The following is a 16,350-nucleotide window of genomic DNA, read 5'->3' on the forward strand; positions in this document are numbered from 1 at the left end:
TACTAAATGCTGTGAATATATTCAGAAATATAATTTCCAAATCATGCAAATTTTACTACCTCTAATATGCTAATGTACAGTAACAAACATTGGTGGGTATTTTATGATCGGTTTTTATGTGGGCTTGTAAATATGACCTAGGGAATTGGTTTGTGTCCAAGCTGTCAGTGCCGGAGGTTGTGCCCTTTTTGCCAGATGCTCCTTGGCTATTTTTTGTTTGAGTTTTTAATATTTAACTCCTTTCCTCAGTTGATTGCACTCTACTTTGGTCTTGAGTGACCTTTATTTTGCAGCATTAAAGGCCCTAAGAGTTGAGCTGTAGCAGTGTTTCCATATTAAATGCGTTAAATATGTGTATCTTCTGTTATGCAGGGTAAAATTATTAAGTGTAAATGAAATGCCAGACTGAAACAGGCCATGGGTGCATCTTGTCATGCTCTTTGCCTTCAGCATTGCTTGTCTCTGTCTTTCAGAGGAAAGGGAAACCCCTATAATTAAATTTGAAAGCAGCCGATTTTCCCTTGCTTTTTAAAATTCAGTTGCTTGACAAAGAAAATCAATACTTTACCTTAAAGTATTTTTCCTCAGCTTTAGAATTAGATTTTCACAACAGCAGAAAGTTGAAACCAAAACCAACCATCAAGGGCCTGACATTTATTCAGAATGAGTCCTTCAACTGGAGATCTGCAACAGACTTAAAAATAACAATCATAACATTTGGCTGTAGTAATTTGCAGTGTTCTTACTTCAGGATTTCATGATGCTGGCAGACCTGTCATTTCCTAGAGCCATTAACATCTGTGCCTGCGTTTCCTTGGAGCTGCTGGGTCATACTGACTGATTTTAAAGTCTAGTTTTTCCAGTACTGCCTACAGTGCACCTAGGCAGCGTGATATCCTGGGAGGTAAACATGGAAGTTTTGTGAAACCCAGCAAATGATCAGATTTTGCCCTGACATACGCACGCTAACAAACCTTGCAACTGTATCCTCATTTTTATAACTGCGGTTGCTTTAGTCATCCCCTTTCTTTCTTGCACTGATAGCAGATTTCAGAGGTTAATGGTATGTCTGTTAAAGTACCATCATCTTAATTGAGAGTGCTTGAGAAGAGCTAAAAATCGAAAAGTGTTCGAAGCGCGTTGCCTTTTGGCTGATTAGCATTTCCTGGCTCTTGCCCTTGTTCTGCGGGCTAGCGTGAGCAGAAACATAAAGTGGTCATTTTCATATCACTCCTTACTGCTGGCGGGAGTCTGTGATGTGGACACCCTGTCCCCTTGTTGTGGTCTGAGCTCACTGTCTGATGCTGGGCAAAATATTTAGGTGTATTCCAAGCCTGGGTAGGAACCTGGGTGAGGATCCCGGTTGTTCAGAGCTTGGATAACTGATAGAGAGGTATGGTGCTCAGCATTTTCCAAACACAAGGTATTTCTGTGACTGGTTTTAGGGACCTTTTGGAGGGAGTACTCCAAGAAGTGTTGTGAGTTGTCATGCACCTTGGAGGCAATGCGTTGCTGTCTTGCACAGTACCAAAGTACCTCATTTATGAACTGCCTGAGCTCTGTGAGTGAGTGGTCACGATATTTTCAACTATTCAGGGCAAGGCACAAATGGAGACCCAGCACTCATGTTCTGCTCACCTAGAGATGAAACAGCCCTGGATAAAGGGACAGTAATAACAGTTGTTGAAGGTATACAAATAAGATGATTGTCAGCTGAGCAGTTGTCTCCAGTCAATTGCCCTGAGTGACTTTTTAATTTTAGATTTTTGCTTGCAGTGTTTGATCTAGCCTGTGATGTGGCATAATGATGTTCCTCCTTTGTAGTTAGCCAGTATGCCTTGCAGCAAGCTCTTAGCAACTGAGAAGCAGAAGTTGCACAACCTAATCCTGGCATCATGACGCTGCAGCTCTTTGCTGGTACCATCACGGGAGCAGCAGGGGAAAATGCATCAAATATAAAATACCATCCATGGATAAGTTAGGAATCAGTCTTTGTCAAGAAAGCACTGGTCCAGCTTGGCTCCAATGCACAGTCCGTGCAAGATCTCTATGAACTTGTAATCCTTCTTGTCAAGCAGACACAAGGTTTAGGCTTAATGGCTCTTACTCAGTAAAGAGTGTTGTCCCACTGCTTCCCCTCACCTCCTGTGGATGGGTTAAGCTTTGTTGCATGTTAGTGGTTTAGCTCACAGCCAACGTGAAGACTGTTTTCTGTGATGGCATTATCTTCATTGAACTGTTCAACTTGGCGTGTTCAGCAGTGTTACAGCAGGATATTTTGCATGTTTATCTTTTAAATAAAGAATTATTTTCCTTTGTTTTATATTGGCTTGACAGAAGTATGCTTCTAAAATGCTTAAAAATAAATGCTGAAGGGTATTTTTTTGCAGGGTTCTCGGTGCTCCTCAGATGCTAACATGCTTGGAGAGATGATGTTTGGCTCTGTGGCCATGAGCTACAAGGGCTCCACGTTGAAAATTCACCAGATCCGGTAAGATTAATTTTGCAAAAGACTCACTCCTTAGTGCTAATATGTAATGAATTGAATGCCACAAGCGGAGAGTAAAAGGCATTTCTGAGTTTGCTTTAGGGTTACTCCGATGTCCCTTTTGACACAAAAGACTTACATTGTGTTTAGGTCTGTAAAATCTGGAGGGTTGTGGAATGGAAAGCACAAGCCTGTCTTGGCATGTGTTTCTGACTGACATCTTCCTTTTTGTCCTCTAGCTCACCTCCTCAGCTCATGCTCAGCAAGGTTTTCACAGCTCGCACTGGAAGCAGCATCTACGGAAGTTTGAATACGTGAGTCCGTTACAAATTGTATCTATTGCGCATAAGCAGATGTACGTAAAAACACAGAAGTTTGTTTTTGGACCTTCCATATTCTTTCTCTAGAAAAGTAACTTCTTGTTCCCTGATCTGTTACATCCTGTCATTAGTGTCCTCACCTTCCCTTGTGGTTGTCTTGTTTGCTTTAAGCAAATGAATGAACCATTCCTTTGATGCTGATATGGTGAAGCTTGATCTTGTGAGATACAAATGTACCTGCAACCACCAAAGGAGAAGGGATGAGGACAGAACACTGGAGTTGGGGAATTCAGTCCAAGGTGAAAAAAAAGATGTTAAAAAACATCTGGCTTCAGAGGGTTCAGCGTTTAGTTTTCTGTGAATTAATTGGCCCACCTGAGGATGTGACTCAGGCTATGAAAAGCTTTTTCTAGTGGAAGCCTGCCTTCTTATCTTGTCCATTCTATTTGGGCTATAATGAAGTAACTCTGTATTCTACTGAAATGCAAATCACTGGTTTAGTTGTATGTTCTATGTTTGTAACAGGTTGCAGGACAGTCTTGAGTTCATTAATCAAGACAGCAATACGTTAAAGCCTGACCACAGTACAATTATGAATGGACTTCTTGGGAATATAGGTAATTAAAACCAGATTTTATTTCCTGCTATCTTTAACTGAGTAATCTGAGTAAACTGAGAATATGAAAGTCTTGTAAACAGAATCAAATAAAAAAAAAAAAAGCTAAAGACATAACAGATTAATATCGGTGGGGTTTAGAGGAGAATAAATTGGACAGTTCAAGGAATTAACAGTGGTTCAATATATACAGCTGTACATGTGTATATAAAATGCATAATAGAAATATTTAGATATACTTAAGTTCAAATACAGAAAATATTGGAAAATAACAGTCTGTAGAGCTTTCTAAGCAGCATGTCTGAGATCAGGCAGGATTGATTCTGCCTGGCTCAGTTTCCCAGTTTTATTTTTGTTAATAATTTTCATTCTGTTCTGTACTCTGGCCACCTGAGTGCATGTGGCCACACATTCCGTGCTTGTCTAAGATAACCTTGCACAGTTGTGCTGAGCTTTGTATCAGATTAGACAGAATAGCTTCTTCTTCTTTCCTCTTTCTCTCTCTGTCTGTGGAAGCTGAGCAGTCTTGAAAACCTTTCTGGCATCTTTGGTTCTCAGCCTTCATGGAAGTGCTGTAGGTGAAGGCTCCATGAACTTCAGATAACAGACAGAGGGGGTCTTGGCTTTCCCCCTGGAGGGCAGCGGGGCTGATAGTAAAGATGCTTCAGTGCTCGGTTGTCCAGTGGAGCAGCCTGATGAGCTCTTCAGCACGTCCTCCCTTTCCCTTGGTTTAGACTGCTGACTTCCCAAGCAAATGTCCGTTGTAGTAGGTGGAATATCGGGCTGCTTTCTGCTTTCCAAAATGTGTCAAACACACTTTTCTGGGGTGGGAAGTAAGGAGTGAATTTGATGACTTTGTTACTTTAACTGGGTTTCTGGCTTTGACATGGTCCTAATTCTTGATGGGTGTGTTTACTTCTCTCCTTCACGCTGACTTCGATGAGACAACATTTAAGTATGGGCTTAAATGCTTTTCGGGGTTAAATGCTTTTCAGGCTCAATAAGGGCCCTTATATAAACCTCCCTTATATAAGGGAAGCCAATTGAAGTTATAAGAGCTTATTATCTATTAAATGCTTCCTGAATTTACTAAATCAGGAAAGTTTAAAAGATGCATTTCTCTTAATACTGAGTATTTCTGTCAGACTTCAGTTGTGATTTGTTGCAGTGCATGGGTGAATGAGGTGCTTGGTCTGAGAGGAACTCCATCTACTTTTAGGGCTTTCCTGTGGTTCGTGCTTGGCAAAAGTTTGCTGTATCGCCAGTGTGATGTAAACTGCAAGTGCAAATTCAGATAATGCAGCTGTTAAGCGTGGACTCAGTGTGATGTAGGTGAAGCCAGTGCCACGTGTTCATGCCCGGCTCTGTAGTGAGGGTGACCCTTCCCACCGGGCAGAAAGGGCAGCTGCCCCGAGAGCTGCCCCGGGGGTGGGGGCACCCCGGTGCAAGGATTGCAGCAGGAAGGGATGAGATTGCCTGCTAGGAGAGGATGCCGAAACCTTCTTTGTAATTGAGCTGCACAAGTTTTCAGTTGGTTCGACAGTGTTGGTTTACAGCTCCCGTTTCAGCGCTGAGGGAACCATGGGTAAAGCAGGTAAAGAAGTTAATCTGTAACTGCAGCATTTCTAGCAACTGTGTTCAGCAGCAAGGACTGCTCCTGACTCACTGGCCCTCGCCAGCCTGCAATAGGAGAAGGGTCTGTGTGTTTTGGTTGCGAACTGTTTACAAGCTGCTTTTTTTAGATATGCTGGTTTAAAAAAAAAACCAAAAAACACAGCACTGGTGGTCTTGTCTTTTTCTTTAACAACTGAAGACCTAAGGGAAAGGAAGGGAGCTTTGTTGAGGTGCAACCTTCATGTTTTGTATAATCAGAAAGTTTTGAGTGAGCAGAAGCCTCAAATTGAGGAGAGGAACTGGCAATTAACTCATTAAAATTACACATGCATTTTTCCTGGCTCTCTGTACAGTAAATACACTCTTTCCCTGGTATATCCAGAGTCCAGTATTACTTTTAAAATGGACTGCTGAGACTGCTAACATTTGTTTTCTGTATGATCATTTTACTAAGCTGGTGTACTGACTGTCCTCAGAACTACTTCAGCCTGTAATTTTCTGTTGGTTCTACTAAGACGAATTTCTGCCTGCCTTCTCCCCCATCCTCCCTGTCTTCAGCAGCAGCGTTCCTCAGCCACCCCACCAGTGTGGATGTTAAAACAAACATTGTACTCCACCATGAATCTCCTGTTTGTGATCAAGTTAGGCTTTGAGCCTGCATAAATTAATCATTTTTCAACTTTAAAAAAAAAAAAAAAAAAAGCCCTTGTAGAGGAACCCCATCGTTGTATGGGAGACAGCGTAAAGCTGGGTCTATTATTTTAATTCTATAAATACTATATAGTCATATAGTCCAAGTGTAAGGCATATCCTTGAACCAACGTTCTTGTTAAGCATAAGAGCTGTTCTCCTGCATATGTTAGTCTGCATTTATGTTGGCTTATATCTTCTCCCTGCCCTGGCCCCCTCCCTACAGACTGTTCTGCTTTACTAACCTCATTCTTTCATGTGTATTTTACATTTTGCCATGTAGGTCTTTCACAGCTTTGCAGCCCTAGGCGGGCATTCTCAGAGCAAGGTCCGCTCCGCCTGATCCGGAGCGCCTCTTTCTTTGCAGGTTTGCAGTGTGCTGTGTGCTGTGCTGTGTGGCTAGTCTAGCTGGTGTGACAAAACTGTGTGGATTTGTAGTTTAGCCCTGGAAATAAGATGTATGTATATATATATATATTTTTTTTTAAAAAAAAAAAAAAAAAAGGATGTGATGTCTGCTCTCACACCTTTTTGGACACATGTTTTACATCCCCAGAGGACAGCAGGCATTTTAATAGTCCTCTTTGTGGTGGGTTGTTTGTTTTGTTTAATATTGGGAACTTACACATTTAATGGTGGATTTTATATTTCTGGAAATAATACTTCACAATAGTGTCAGTCTGTTTTGACCTGGAGTTGTTTCAACCAATCTGTAAAAACTAAAGCTAACCTAGGTTCATTTGAAATGGACATTTCTTACTTTTAGTGGCTGGGTCTTATTTCCATGGCTGAGTAGCTTTTATTTCACACACACATGTATAAAATATATCACATTTAAAGACTGTTGAGCCTGAGACGCTTTTGATCTTGGGTATATGCAGACTGTGCATCTGGACAGCTTACAGCTTAGTTGAACAACCAATGCGATGATCACAATTTAAAAATATTTATTTTCTTCAAGACAGCATTGTAAAATCCTTTTGAAATTATGTGTATCATTTAAATATGAGAAAGCTGGTATATGGATGAAGTCATGTTTATATTGGTTTTGGTGAGTTTTTTGTCTGTACCCTGTGTACTACTAATGTGACCAGCATCCTTCTAGTACATTAAAATTTCATTTTAAAATAACTATGTAAAGAAACAAAGTGTAATTGTTTTAATTTGTACTAAAATAGATGTATGGACTTCAGAAAAATACATACGGGTTTTTCAGATAAGTGTTTTGGCTTGTTCAGCTAAGCAGTCTTTCTTGGTGATGGCCTTGTGCAGTGCTGTTGATCTGAATTAATGAGCATGTTTTTGTTTCATTAATTACATGGAGATCTGCAAACAAGAAAGGAACTGTATATTCCCCTGCTAATTGGTATTCCTTGTTTTACAGTTCATAGCAACCCTATGGATATGCCTGGGAGGGAGCAGAATGAGGACAGAGACAGCGGTATAGCAAGATCTGGTAATGTCAGTTCCATGTGTTAACCCTGTAGACTCCAAAAATATTCAGTAATAGCCACCAGTGAGATGTTTAGACATCACAAAATAGTTTTTCCTGTGCTAAAATGTGATTGTTCTCTTTTGCTATATATAAGCATTAATGCATACCTGTATCTATGTGTACAGATGTTGTAGGTGTCGAGGGTGTTGCATTAGGAACCTCACAGAGGTAATCTGAACGGCAGTGCAGTTTATATTAAAGCGTGCTGCAAATAAGCAAGGCAAGTTAAATATTAAAATGGGTGTGCAGCATTTCTAAATGATACTTGTCATCTCCTTTCCAAACTGAGGTGGATGGTAATGTTAGAACATGAGTATTTGCCTCCATGACCCCCTCTCTTCCCCCCACATTCAGGATATTGGGCACCTAAGGTTAGGATTGGAAAGGCTGTTAAAGGATGTAACATTACTCCTTTCCACAAGGAATTTCTTGCCCAATCCTCAGGGTTGATGAGCAAGGTGCAGCCTGTATGTTGCCTGTTATGTAAAGCTGCAGGACTGTCCCACCCTTGTAGTGCTTGTATATCTTGTTAATATTATGAACTGGTTATTTTTAGATAAGAAACACAGATAAGCAAAAGAGAAGGCATTTGAGAAGCAACACCAGTTTACCTTGAGGGGCTTCATTTAGTTCCTAGTATTATTTTCCAAGTGCTCTTTCTTCTGAGGAGATTTTTATTTATTCCTCTTATTATTGCAGCATCTCTTAGCAGTCTGCTCATCACTCCGTTTCCATCTCCGGGCTCTTCGTTTAACAAAAGCTGTGCTAGCAGTTACCAGCGGCGTTGGCGTCGCAGCCAGACTACCAGCTTGGAGAATGGGGTCTTCCCTCGATGGTGAGCTGGGAGTGAAAATGCTGGTTGCTGCCCGTAGATTTTTCCACCATTGTCAGCTTGATTCTGCTCTTGCATATGTACTTCTGCTCTTGCTGTTGCTTTCTGTGGCATATTCACAGAGGTGTAGGTCAAGCTGCACTTCAACGCCTGATCTTTTTTAGTACCTGTTTTCTTCCTGGCATTCATTGTTTTGTACTAAGCTAGAAAGCCTTCAGCAAAATGTAAACCTGTAGGCTTTACTTTTGAGGATAAGAAGCCCTAAAATCCTACTCAAAACAAATGCTTGGCAGAGGTGGGAGAGAAGTAGAATACTATATTCTGATCCCACAGACGCTTTGAATCTGGCTCCAGCTTTTGTGATTGCAGGATCAGTTAATGGTTGCTTGTAAAAAAATTGCAAAGTGGATGTTATCAAAGGTGACAGTTTGACAACACGTGCACACAAAAGGTGCTTATTGAAGTTAAATGTTCAAGAATTGAAATTACATAGGAAACAGAGGTACAACTTTAAGCAGTGGATTACATTAATTTTCTATTTTTTTCATGCTTCAAGGTCCATGGATGAAAGCTTTAACTTGTCAGATGACAGCTCTGGTCCTAGCCAAGGAATTGTTAGGAAGAAAAAGATAGCAATTGGAGTTATTTTTTCACTCTCAAGAGACGAAGATGAAAACAACAAATTTAATGAGTTCTTCTTCTCACACTTCCCTCTTTTTGAGAGTCACATGAACAAACTGAAGAGTGCAATAGAGCAGGTAAATACAATCTCTTTTGATTCTTGCACTTGTATTGCTCTATGTTCCCCCCCAGCCCTGTCAGGTTTAATTCCCAACTCTTGTAATAGTTTACAAAAGTGGGATCAGCTTGCTGTTGGGTGTAGGAATTGCACCAGTTTTGCTCCGTAACATCTTTGACGATATTTCATACTGCTCGTAGAAGCACAAGAGAAGCTGAGAACAGAGCATGCTGCATTACAGGGATTGCTGAAAGCCAGAGCAGTCGCTGTGCTGTGTAAGCTCCCAGCAAAGCCCTGGTCAGCCAAGGGGGAAAGGTGCTTTTAAGGCCACCTCTACCTCCATTTCAGCTGTATCTGAGTGTAGTGGATTGCAGAGTAAGAACCCATCTCGAGGCTCTTCCAGGCTGTAAATAAATACCAAGATTTTTTTCTTTCCCTTCATTTTACCCTCTGATTCTGGATTCTGATGTGTAGGAAATTTTTGAAGATCGAAGGTTCAGATGTGCGGTTAGATTTGCTTCAAATCTCTCTTATAGGAAATAGTAGTTACTTTGCCACTACAATGAAAACTTTGACCCCTTTTATGCCTTGAATGATGAAAAACACACAGGTAGTAGAGGCTGCAGTTGCGTGTGCCTCACCTATCTTTCCTCAGAAATGAAAGTTGGCACTTGTAACATCATTTTATCACTTAAAAAAACTATTTGCATGACTAGTTGCATGAAAGATAAAGTAAAACACATGACTGTTTTCCATTTTTTTGTCCTTCTGTAGCTATGTGTTACTTATCTGTTTAATGATTGTTTTCAAGGCTATGAAAATGAGTCGTAGATCAGCTGATGCCAGTCAGCGGAGTTTGGCATATAACAGAATTGTTGATGCCCTTAATGAATTCAGGTGAGCAGTTTGTCTCCTTTCTGTTGTGTCTGTCTCTTCAAAAGCACTCAAGTCTGTTTTAGAAGGATCTTCTTAGGGCAGGATAAGTAACTTACAGTGTCTGAAGTCTTCTGCAAAAGTGAGTACAATAAAGGTATTGGTGATAGCAAGCCATGATAATCCATTTGTGGTTTTAGATTTTGCCAAGTGTGTATATCCATCAGGGCTTGGTGTGAACAGGACACAGACGATTAAGGTTTTCTGTGCTTTAGGAAGTAATGAAGCTCCTAGCAACCACTTGAATTGTCTTTTATGAGAGGAGGGAAAAAAATTGCAAAGCCATGTTAGGGAAATCTTCCTGTAGTGTGTATTTTCTTATGTGTGAGCAAAGCTTTTATTCATCTCTAAATTCCGCTCTAAAGGCGTTTCAGATAACCAGCTACTAAGAAGAAGGACTATCTTTTTCACACAGTAAAATGCAGTATTGTAATCTCTTGCTATCAGTACCTGCTGAGCATCTCCATTCAACAGTTAATGTACAAAGTAAGGCAGATAAGCACATCCCTGGCATTTAACTGTATTTTCTTTCCAGAGTTTAAGTCATGGGGAGGGAATTAAGATGAAATCCGTCTGTTTCAAGTGATTCATCTCCTCTCAGATGGGAGTGGCAAAGTGCTTCCTTTTACAACCAGTGTAGAGCTGCGTTTAAAAGGCATTATAGAAGAGAGCACTCTGATGTTACAAAAAGAAAATCCTGACAATCAGGATGTATTTTACTGAACAGCAAAGGATCCTGAGGGCTCACTCATTTTTCTGCAATTGCAGTTACTACCTGAATGCCACGGATTAGATGGTTTTGCAGGATGAAGGCACAGTGTATTTGGTTTGTTTTCTGGTTTTTTAGAACTTCATTTCCATGTAGTTGCATGGAAGGGCAGAGGATATGCTCGCAGGGACAGGAGGCAGGGAAGAGAGCACGTGGGCCTGCGGCGAGAGGTGGATGGGATAAGCAGTGCCAAGAGAGGGAGCAGAGAGAGCTTGTGACTGCTGGGAGCCGCCGAGCCTGCCCAGGGGCCCGGGACAAGTTCGGCAACTCTGAGCAGCCACGGTGGTTCCTCCACCCCCCCCAGCTCTGCTCTTCTTCCTGTCCTCTCCCAGAGCCATTCTCCATGTTCCCACCCCATGTTAACACCACTCCCCAGCTGTTTTCCCAAAAATTCCCCCCAAACATTCCCCCTCAAGATACACTCAGTGGACTTTGCCCGTTCTCCTTTGTCCTTCCAAGTTAAACAGTTCCTGAGTGCTGGGGAGGGACACGTATCCCAAGTCAAACGTAGCAAAAATAACCCTGAAAACACAGGCAAAACCCCCCTTGCTTGCTTTTTCCTCCTTGGAGGGAGGCTCGGTGATGCTGAGCTGAGATGGGACAAGGAAGTCTCCTCTCATCGGGCTGAGGAGGAGAATAATGTCCCGGCGGACATGGGAGGGTTGGCACTCCGCTGAGCCGCCGCGAGCGCCGTCCTTCACTTGACACGGCCATTGCGCAACCCGCGCTGGGAGCGCGTGTCCCACTACCAGTTTTATGCAGGGGTTTCCATGGTGATACAAATATTACTCTGTAGTACTGTAATGAAGTAAATTAAATCCAGTTTAATTTCATATAAATTAATTTCCTGGGGCAGCAGACTTTGGCAATTCTGGTTTGGGTTTGTTTTTTGGTTTTTTTAAGCGAGTGCATTCAGAGGCGTGCACCAGCCAGTGCCCCCAGCCCGGGCAGGTCCTGCAGCGGGCAAGGTCCTCGTGCCTCTGCGGTGTCTCAGGGTGGCAGTGTGTGCCGCCATCAAGAAAAGCGTTTCTGTAACATGCAAAAGCTGTTTGCTTTTCAAAGCAACACGATGTGGGTCTGGTAAGGAAAACAAGGCGTATTTAAATACTGAAGGCTGGATGCAAAGATGCTTTGGCACAGGTCCAGCAAACCCATTTAGGCCAGTATTATCTCTTTAGGCGTCTGCTTTCCCACTGAAGTCACGGGGAAGTCAGGAGCCTGAGTCCTTTGGTGAACCTGAGACTTGTGTTGATTCCTGCTCTCTTAGCAAATTGTGCTGGAGGGAAGAAGGGTGCTGACTTCAGTGGGTTGGTGTTTCTAAAACATAATCCTGTGCTGGTTTAACTCATTGCAGTCTGGGGTTTTTTGTTTGTTTTCTGAAGGAGATTTTTTTTCAATTTTTTTTAAACCCCAGCTTTCAGAGGTTGTCAAGTGTAGCTAGTGTGTACTCCTGTGGTGATCAGAATAAAATCAAGTCACTGGGGCATGGGGGACCAGCTACACGCTGCCATGCTGATCCGAGAAGGGAGGAGGGAGTGTGACGTTTGTTACCATACCCTCCTGCCACCCAAAAGTCCCCATCTGCAGGGAAGGTGCTGTGGTTGTAGGTCGGCTGGCTAGCCTTCAAGCAGGGTTATTGTAAGGAGCCGGCTACAGGGTCAGCTGGACATTGGCAGGCATTTACCTGCTGGTACTGGAGGGTGGAGGGGGAAAAAGAAGGTAGCAAAACCTTGCTCTTGTTGTCTCATCCAGCAAAAAACAAAGCTGCCTTCTCTGGAAGGGCCAGGCTGCTTCTGCAGGTTTGTGCTATTGGTGAATTTGCGTCAGTTTGGTGCCCAGCTCCAGGCCTACCCTTGCATCATTATTCACTTTCCAGCAATTTTTAATTTTCTAAAGCACTGATGGATTTAGCTGTTAACACTTGACTTAGAGGCTTAAAACTCTCTTTGGATGTCAGCTGTGCAGACACATGACTTAGGAAATAAGCTACTGTACTTGCATAAACATTTCGACTCCCCCGGTCCCTGAGGCCAACGCAGCACATTGATAATACAGATTACGCATCTGACTAATACCTGTGTGGCAAATACACAGACTGGCAAGGAAGCACTGAGGGCAAGGCCCAGGGAAACACCTCTCTGCTTTCTGGCAGCCAGATTTGATCCTATTTTATGCTAGTAATTTTTAAGCAGCTTATGCTGCTGTGAACCGAGTGGTGCATTTTGCTCAGCAGTGCAGGCTGGCCCCGGTGCCAGCGTGGGACAGGAGTCCTGCGGGCTCCCTGCGGGGGGGAGCCCCGCTCCCGCAGTCATTGCAGCAATTACTGCCTTTGTTTTCTTTCCCCTTTTTAAGGAAAAATCATCTTTGGAAAGAAGCGATGAGGATAGGGAGCAGATGCGTATGAATTAAGTTTTATAAACCACTGATTTTTTTTTTAACAATCTCTAAAGAGAAGCTAAGCTTTGCCATTATATCGCAACTCTTAAATAGCAAAGCAGCTCCCACGGCACAGTGCTGAGGGTCAGGAGTGCTTCCCTTCGGGAGGAAGGGCGCTGCAGAGGGATGCTCTCATCCACAGGGAGCCATCTGGCTCCTTTGGTTTGTACAGCGCCAGGGAAAGATGTCTCAGACTGGTATTAAAAACCAGGAAAAAGGCCGGGGAGGTTTGAGATGTATTTGGGTGAGGGTGAAGCAGGTAGCAGCGTGACACCTGATCTGCAGCCATGCCATGCCAGGGGCGGCTGCCGTAGCACCTGAGTGCCGTCCTGTCTGCAGGCAGCAGGGTTGCTCGCCTCGGTGCCATCTGCATCTGCAGAGCAGCAAACCCCAGAGGGTTTGCAGGAGGGATTCTGCTCAGGCCTTCATTTTCGTATGGCTGGGTTGTGCTTTGTGGGGTTTCAAGCCGCTGTTGAGCGCAAAGCTGCTTCCTGCAGAGCTGCCCCGGCCCCCTGTGCTGGCTGCACCCATTGCTGGTGCTGAGGTGCCCATCAGTCCAGACTGGAGTTCTGCCTCCCAGAAGCATTTCCAAATACAAATCGGTTCAAACGTACCAAAACCCTCAAAAGAACAGTCCCTCTCGTTAACTGAACTTTTCCCTTGCATGACACTGCTCCATGCTGGCGGGGGGTGGGGAGGGGAGGCAGCAAGCAGAGGGGAGGGGGCTTCTTGCTGCAGATGGCTGAGGGGTCTTCAATTTGGTTTTCAATGGTTGTTATTTTTTAAATCCGGGTAAATTTCCTGTAGTGTTTTAGGATTTGCTGTTGTTGTTGTTGGGGGGGGGGGGGGGGGGGGGGGGGGGGGTTGGGGGGTTGGGGGCTTTTTTTTTTTTTTTTTTTTTTGTGGTTCTTTAAGAAATTGAAGGAGCTGTTTCCCCCCGTGTTTGCAGAGCTGGGAAGCTGTTAATCCTTGCCCTTGGTCTGTGTGCCATTGCTGCCTGCGCTGGCATGGAGGGTTCCCTGCACTGCAGTCACATGCCTGCTGGCCACCGGCCAGGGCAATCTGATCTCTCTCTGAGGAAACACTATCAGTTGCAGATGCAGCCAGGGTTACCAGAATAGTAAATAACGAATCACAAGACTCGGTCTATCTTTTCAACGAAAACAAATATTTTAATATATTGGTTTTAGCATAGAAGTCGTTTCTTTTATCAAAACAGCCAAGCTGCAAGAGGCTTGGCTTGGGTTAGTTTGCATATGAAGGAGAAATAAGCTGTATTTTACCTTAAGTCGTGCAATTTATTTTCAGATTCTAAGGTCAGCTGTGTGTGGGGGGATATAAGTTTCGATACTTGTTTAGAGCTTTGAAGTCCCTGGATTTGGGGTTTCTCCCTTTCTTTGGGCCTCTTCAACATCCCTCCATCTGTTAACGGGCTGTGAACAGAAAGCCCTCCCTTAGTGATCCCACCTCTAGTCCCAGCTTGCTACTGCCATGAAATCCTGGTGTCCCCGGAGACCCTCCGGTTCCCCCCCGGTGCGGCAGTGCGGTATCCCCGGCTGCCTGCCCCGCTGGTTGACCCTGGCAGGACTGCCGTGCCCAGGTCCGTAAGCAGGCTGGGCTTCCCCCCGAGAGAGGACCCGCCGCAGAGGGTAACGTAGAGCAGCTCCCAGGCTGCTCGAAACCGGCCCCGCCGGCAGCAGGCCCCCTGGGTGCTGTGTTCTGGTAAGCACGAAACCTGACTTTGCCCCCTCTGCAGCCCCCTGACCGTTCTTCTGACTTTCCCCTCATGTCTGTGGCAGTGGGGTGTCTGAAAATCTCACCTTTGAGCAAGGTGGGGTCGATTGCAAACACACAGGATGGGTTTTGTTTGTAATGAAAACTGATAGAAGAAATAAGGCAGAAGATGCCATTGTCCTCCTCACCCCCTTTCTACTTGAGCAGTCACGGTGACCTTGGCACAGTGCCTGGTCACCTTTGCTGCCCTTCGGGGCGCTGCTCTTGGGGGGGTTTGTCACTGTACAGCTGCTTTCCTCTCTGCCGGATACCCAGGGAATAATTCCTTCCTGCCCCTCGCGCCGGCGCCCTTGCGTGCCGCTCTGCTGCTGACGTGCCGGGCTCTCGCTTCCCAGGGAGTTTCACTTTAAACACAAAACCACGAAGATTTGGCGGCTGCTGCTCCAGGGTGTTTGCCTGCCTGACATGCACAGCCCTTGCTTTACTGCTGGAAGTGTCGATAAGTTTTTAGCCAAGGGTATCCACAGAAGGTCTTTACAAGTCAAGGATGGTTCTTGGGATAATGTAAATCTCTGTCTTGTAAAACGAAAATACCTCTTCTAGAAAAAGTGGTGGGGAGAAACCTGAATTGATCAGTCATTTCCTTTGTTGTTTTGGTTTTTCAGGCTTATACTGTGATGAAAACACAGGTTCCCATACTGTCATAGCAGAGGCATTGCACTTAAACGCCTCTAAAATCTAAACTAAATTATAGTTTTGTTTTAAGAATAAACTGGTGGGGGTAATCTGGTGCTTTACTGCAGAGCTGAAGTTTTAATCAGACGTTTACTGTCCTCTGTAGAATCAAAAAGGATGCAGGTAGGTATGTAATCCTGGAAAACCCTGGGGTGACTTTGACTCTCGTATGCTGTATTCAAAGCTAAAGAAGTAAGCTGGCCCCCTGCTCTACAAGTCCACGCTTTGGTGGGTTTGGCCTGGAGATACACCTATTTTTTAAAGCAAGGAGGAAGTTAAGATATTTTTAAAAGTCAGATACACATAAACTTGCCGTAGTCGTAAATCAAGCAGAACTGTGGAGGATTTACATGTTTTGAATGAAATGGCGAGAAGGCAGGGAGATAACAACAAAAACTGAGGTACTTCTCCATTCGGCACAGGGCGGCTCTTGCCTTCTGACAGTGAGTTGTTGCTGCGTTTGGGCTCGGTTTAGGGAGGTGCATGAAGAACCTGTGAGGCTTCACTCTGAGGTGGAAGGGTGAATTCATACGATTTAATGAACAACACAGTTTGGGTAATGGTTGATGAGAGAAAACTTGTTTCTGATAGGAATGACAGCTGGAACTGAGTGCTGCAGTAAATTCTTTGAGTTGGGAGTTCTGCCTTTCGTTCTTTTGTTCACTCTTCTGGATTTTTTGGTTTTGTTTTCTAGAACAACTATTTGCAATCTGTACACGATGCCACGCATTGGGGAGCCTGTCTGGCTTACTATGATGTCGGGGACACCAGAAAAGAACCAGCTTTGCCATCGCTTCATGAAGGAGTTCACTTTCCTGATGGAAAATGCTTCTAAAAACCAGTATGGTGGATTTTAGTTTTTAAGTTATATATGTGTTTATGCCGTGTTCTTTCAAACCAATTTTTGAATTGTTTTTTAAAATCCTGGTAATCAAAAGAATCAAAAGGC

The 16,350-nt window shown here is 43.8% G+C and overlaps 1 protein-coding gene across 3 annotated transcripts in view; it reads left to right on the forward strand.

Annotated features, from left to right (window-relative positions):
• Positions 1-16,350, forward strand: part of FNIP1 (folliculin interacting protein 1) — a 70,157-nt gene that overhangs the window by 41,488 nt on the left and 12,319 nt on the right. For 2 of the 3 annotated variants that reach the window (XM_040602888.1, XM_040602889.1), the window contains exons 4-12: positions 2,391-2,491; positions 2,728-2,802; positions 3,334-3,425; positions 6,012-6,095; positions 7,113-7,184; positions 7,923-8,058; positions 8,612-8,813; positions 9,606-9,691; positions 16,096-16,242. In XM_040602888.1, coding sequence (XP_040458822.1) covers positions 2,391-2,491; positions 2,728-2,802; positions 3,334-3,425; positions 6,012-6,095; positions 7,113-7,184; positions 7,923-8,058; positions 8,612-8,813; positions 9,606-9,691; positions 16,096-16,242 — 995 coding nt within the window. The remainder of the gene's footprint in view (positions 1-2,390; positions 2,492-2,727; positions 2,803-3,333; positions 3,426-6,011; positions 6,096-7,112; positions 7,185-7,922; positions 8,059-8,611; positions 8,814-9,605; positions 9,692-16,095; positions 16,243-16,350) is intronic. The other variant, XM_040602891.1, reaches the window with a different exon arrangement.

The sequence above is a fragment of the Falco naumanni genome, chromosome 8 (genome assembly GCF_017639655.2).
Source record: "Falco naumanni isolate bFalNau1 chromosome 8, bFalNau1.pat, whole genome shotgun sequence".
Taxonomy (NCBI): Eukaryota; Metazoa; Chordata; class Aves; order Falconiformes; family Falconidae; genus Falco; species Falco naumanni.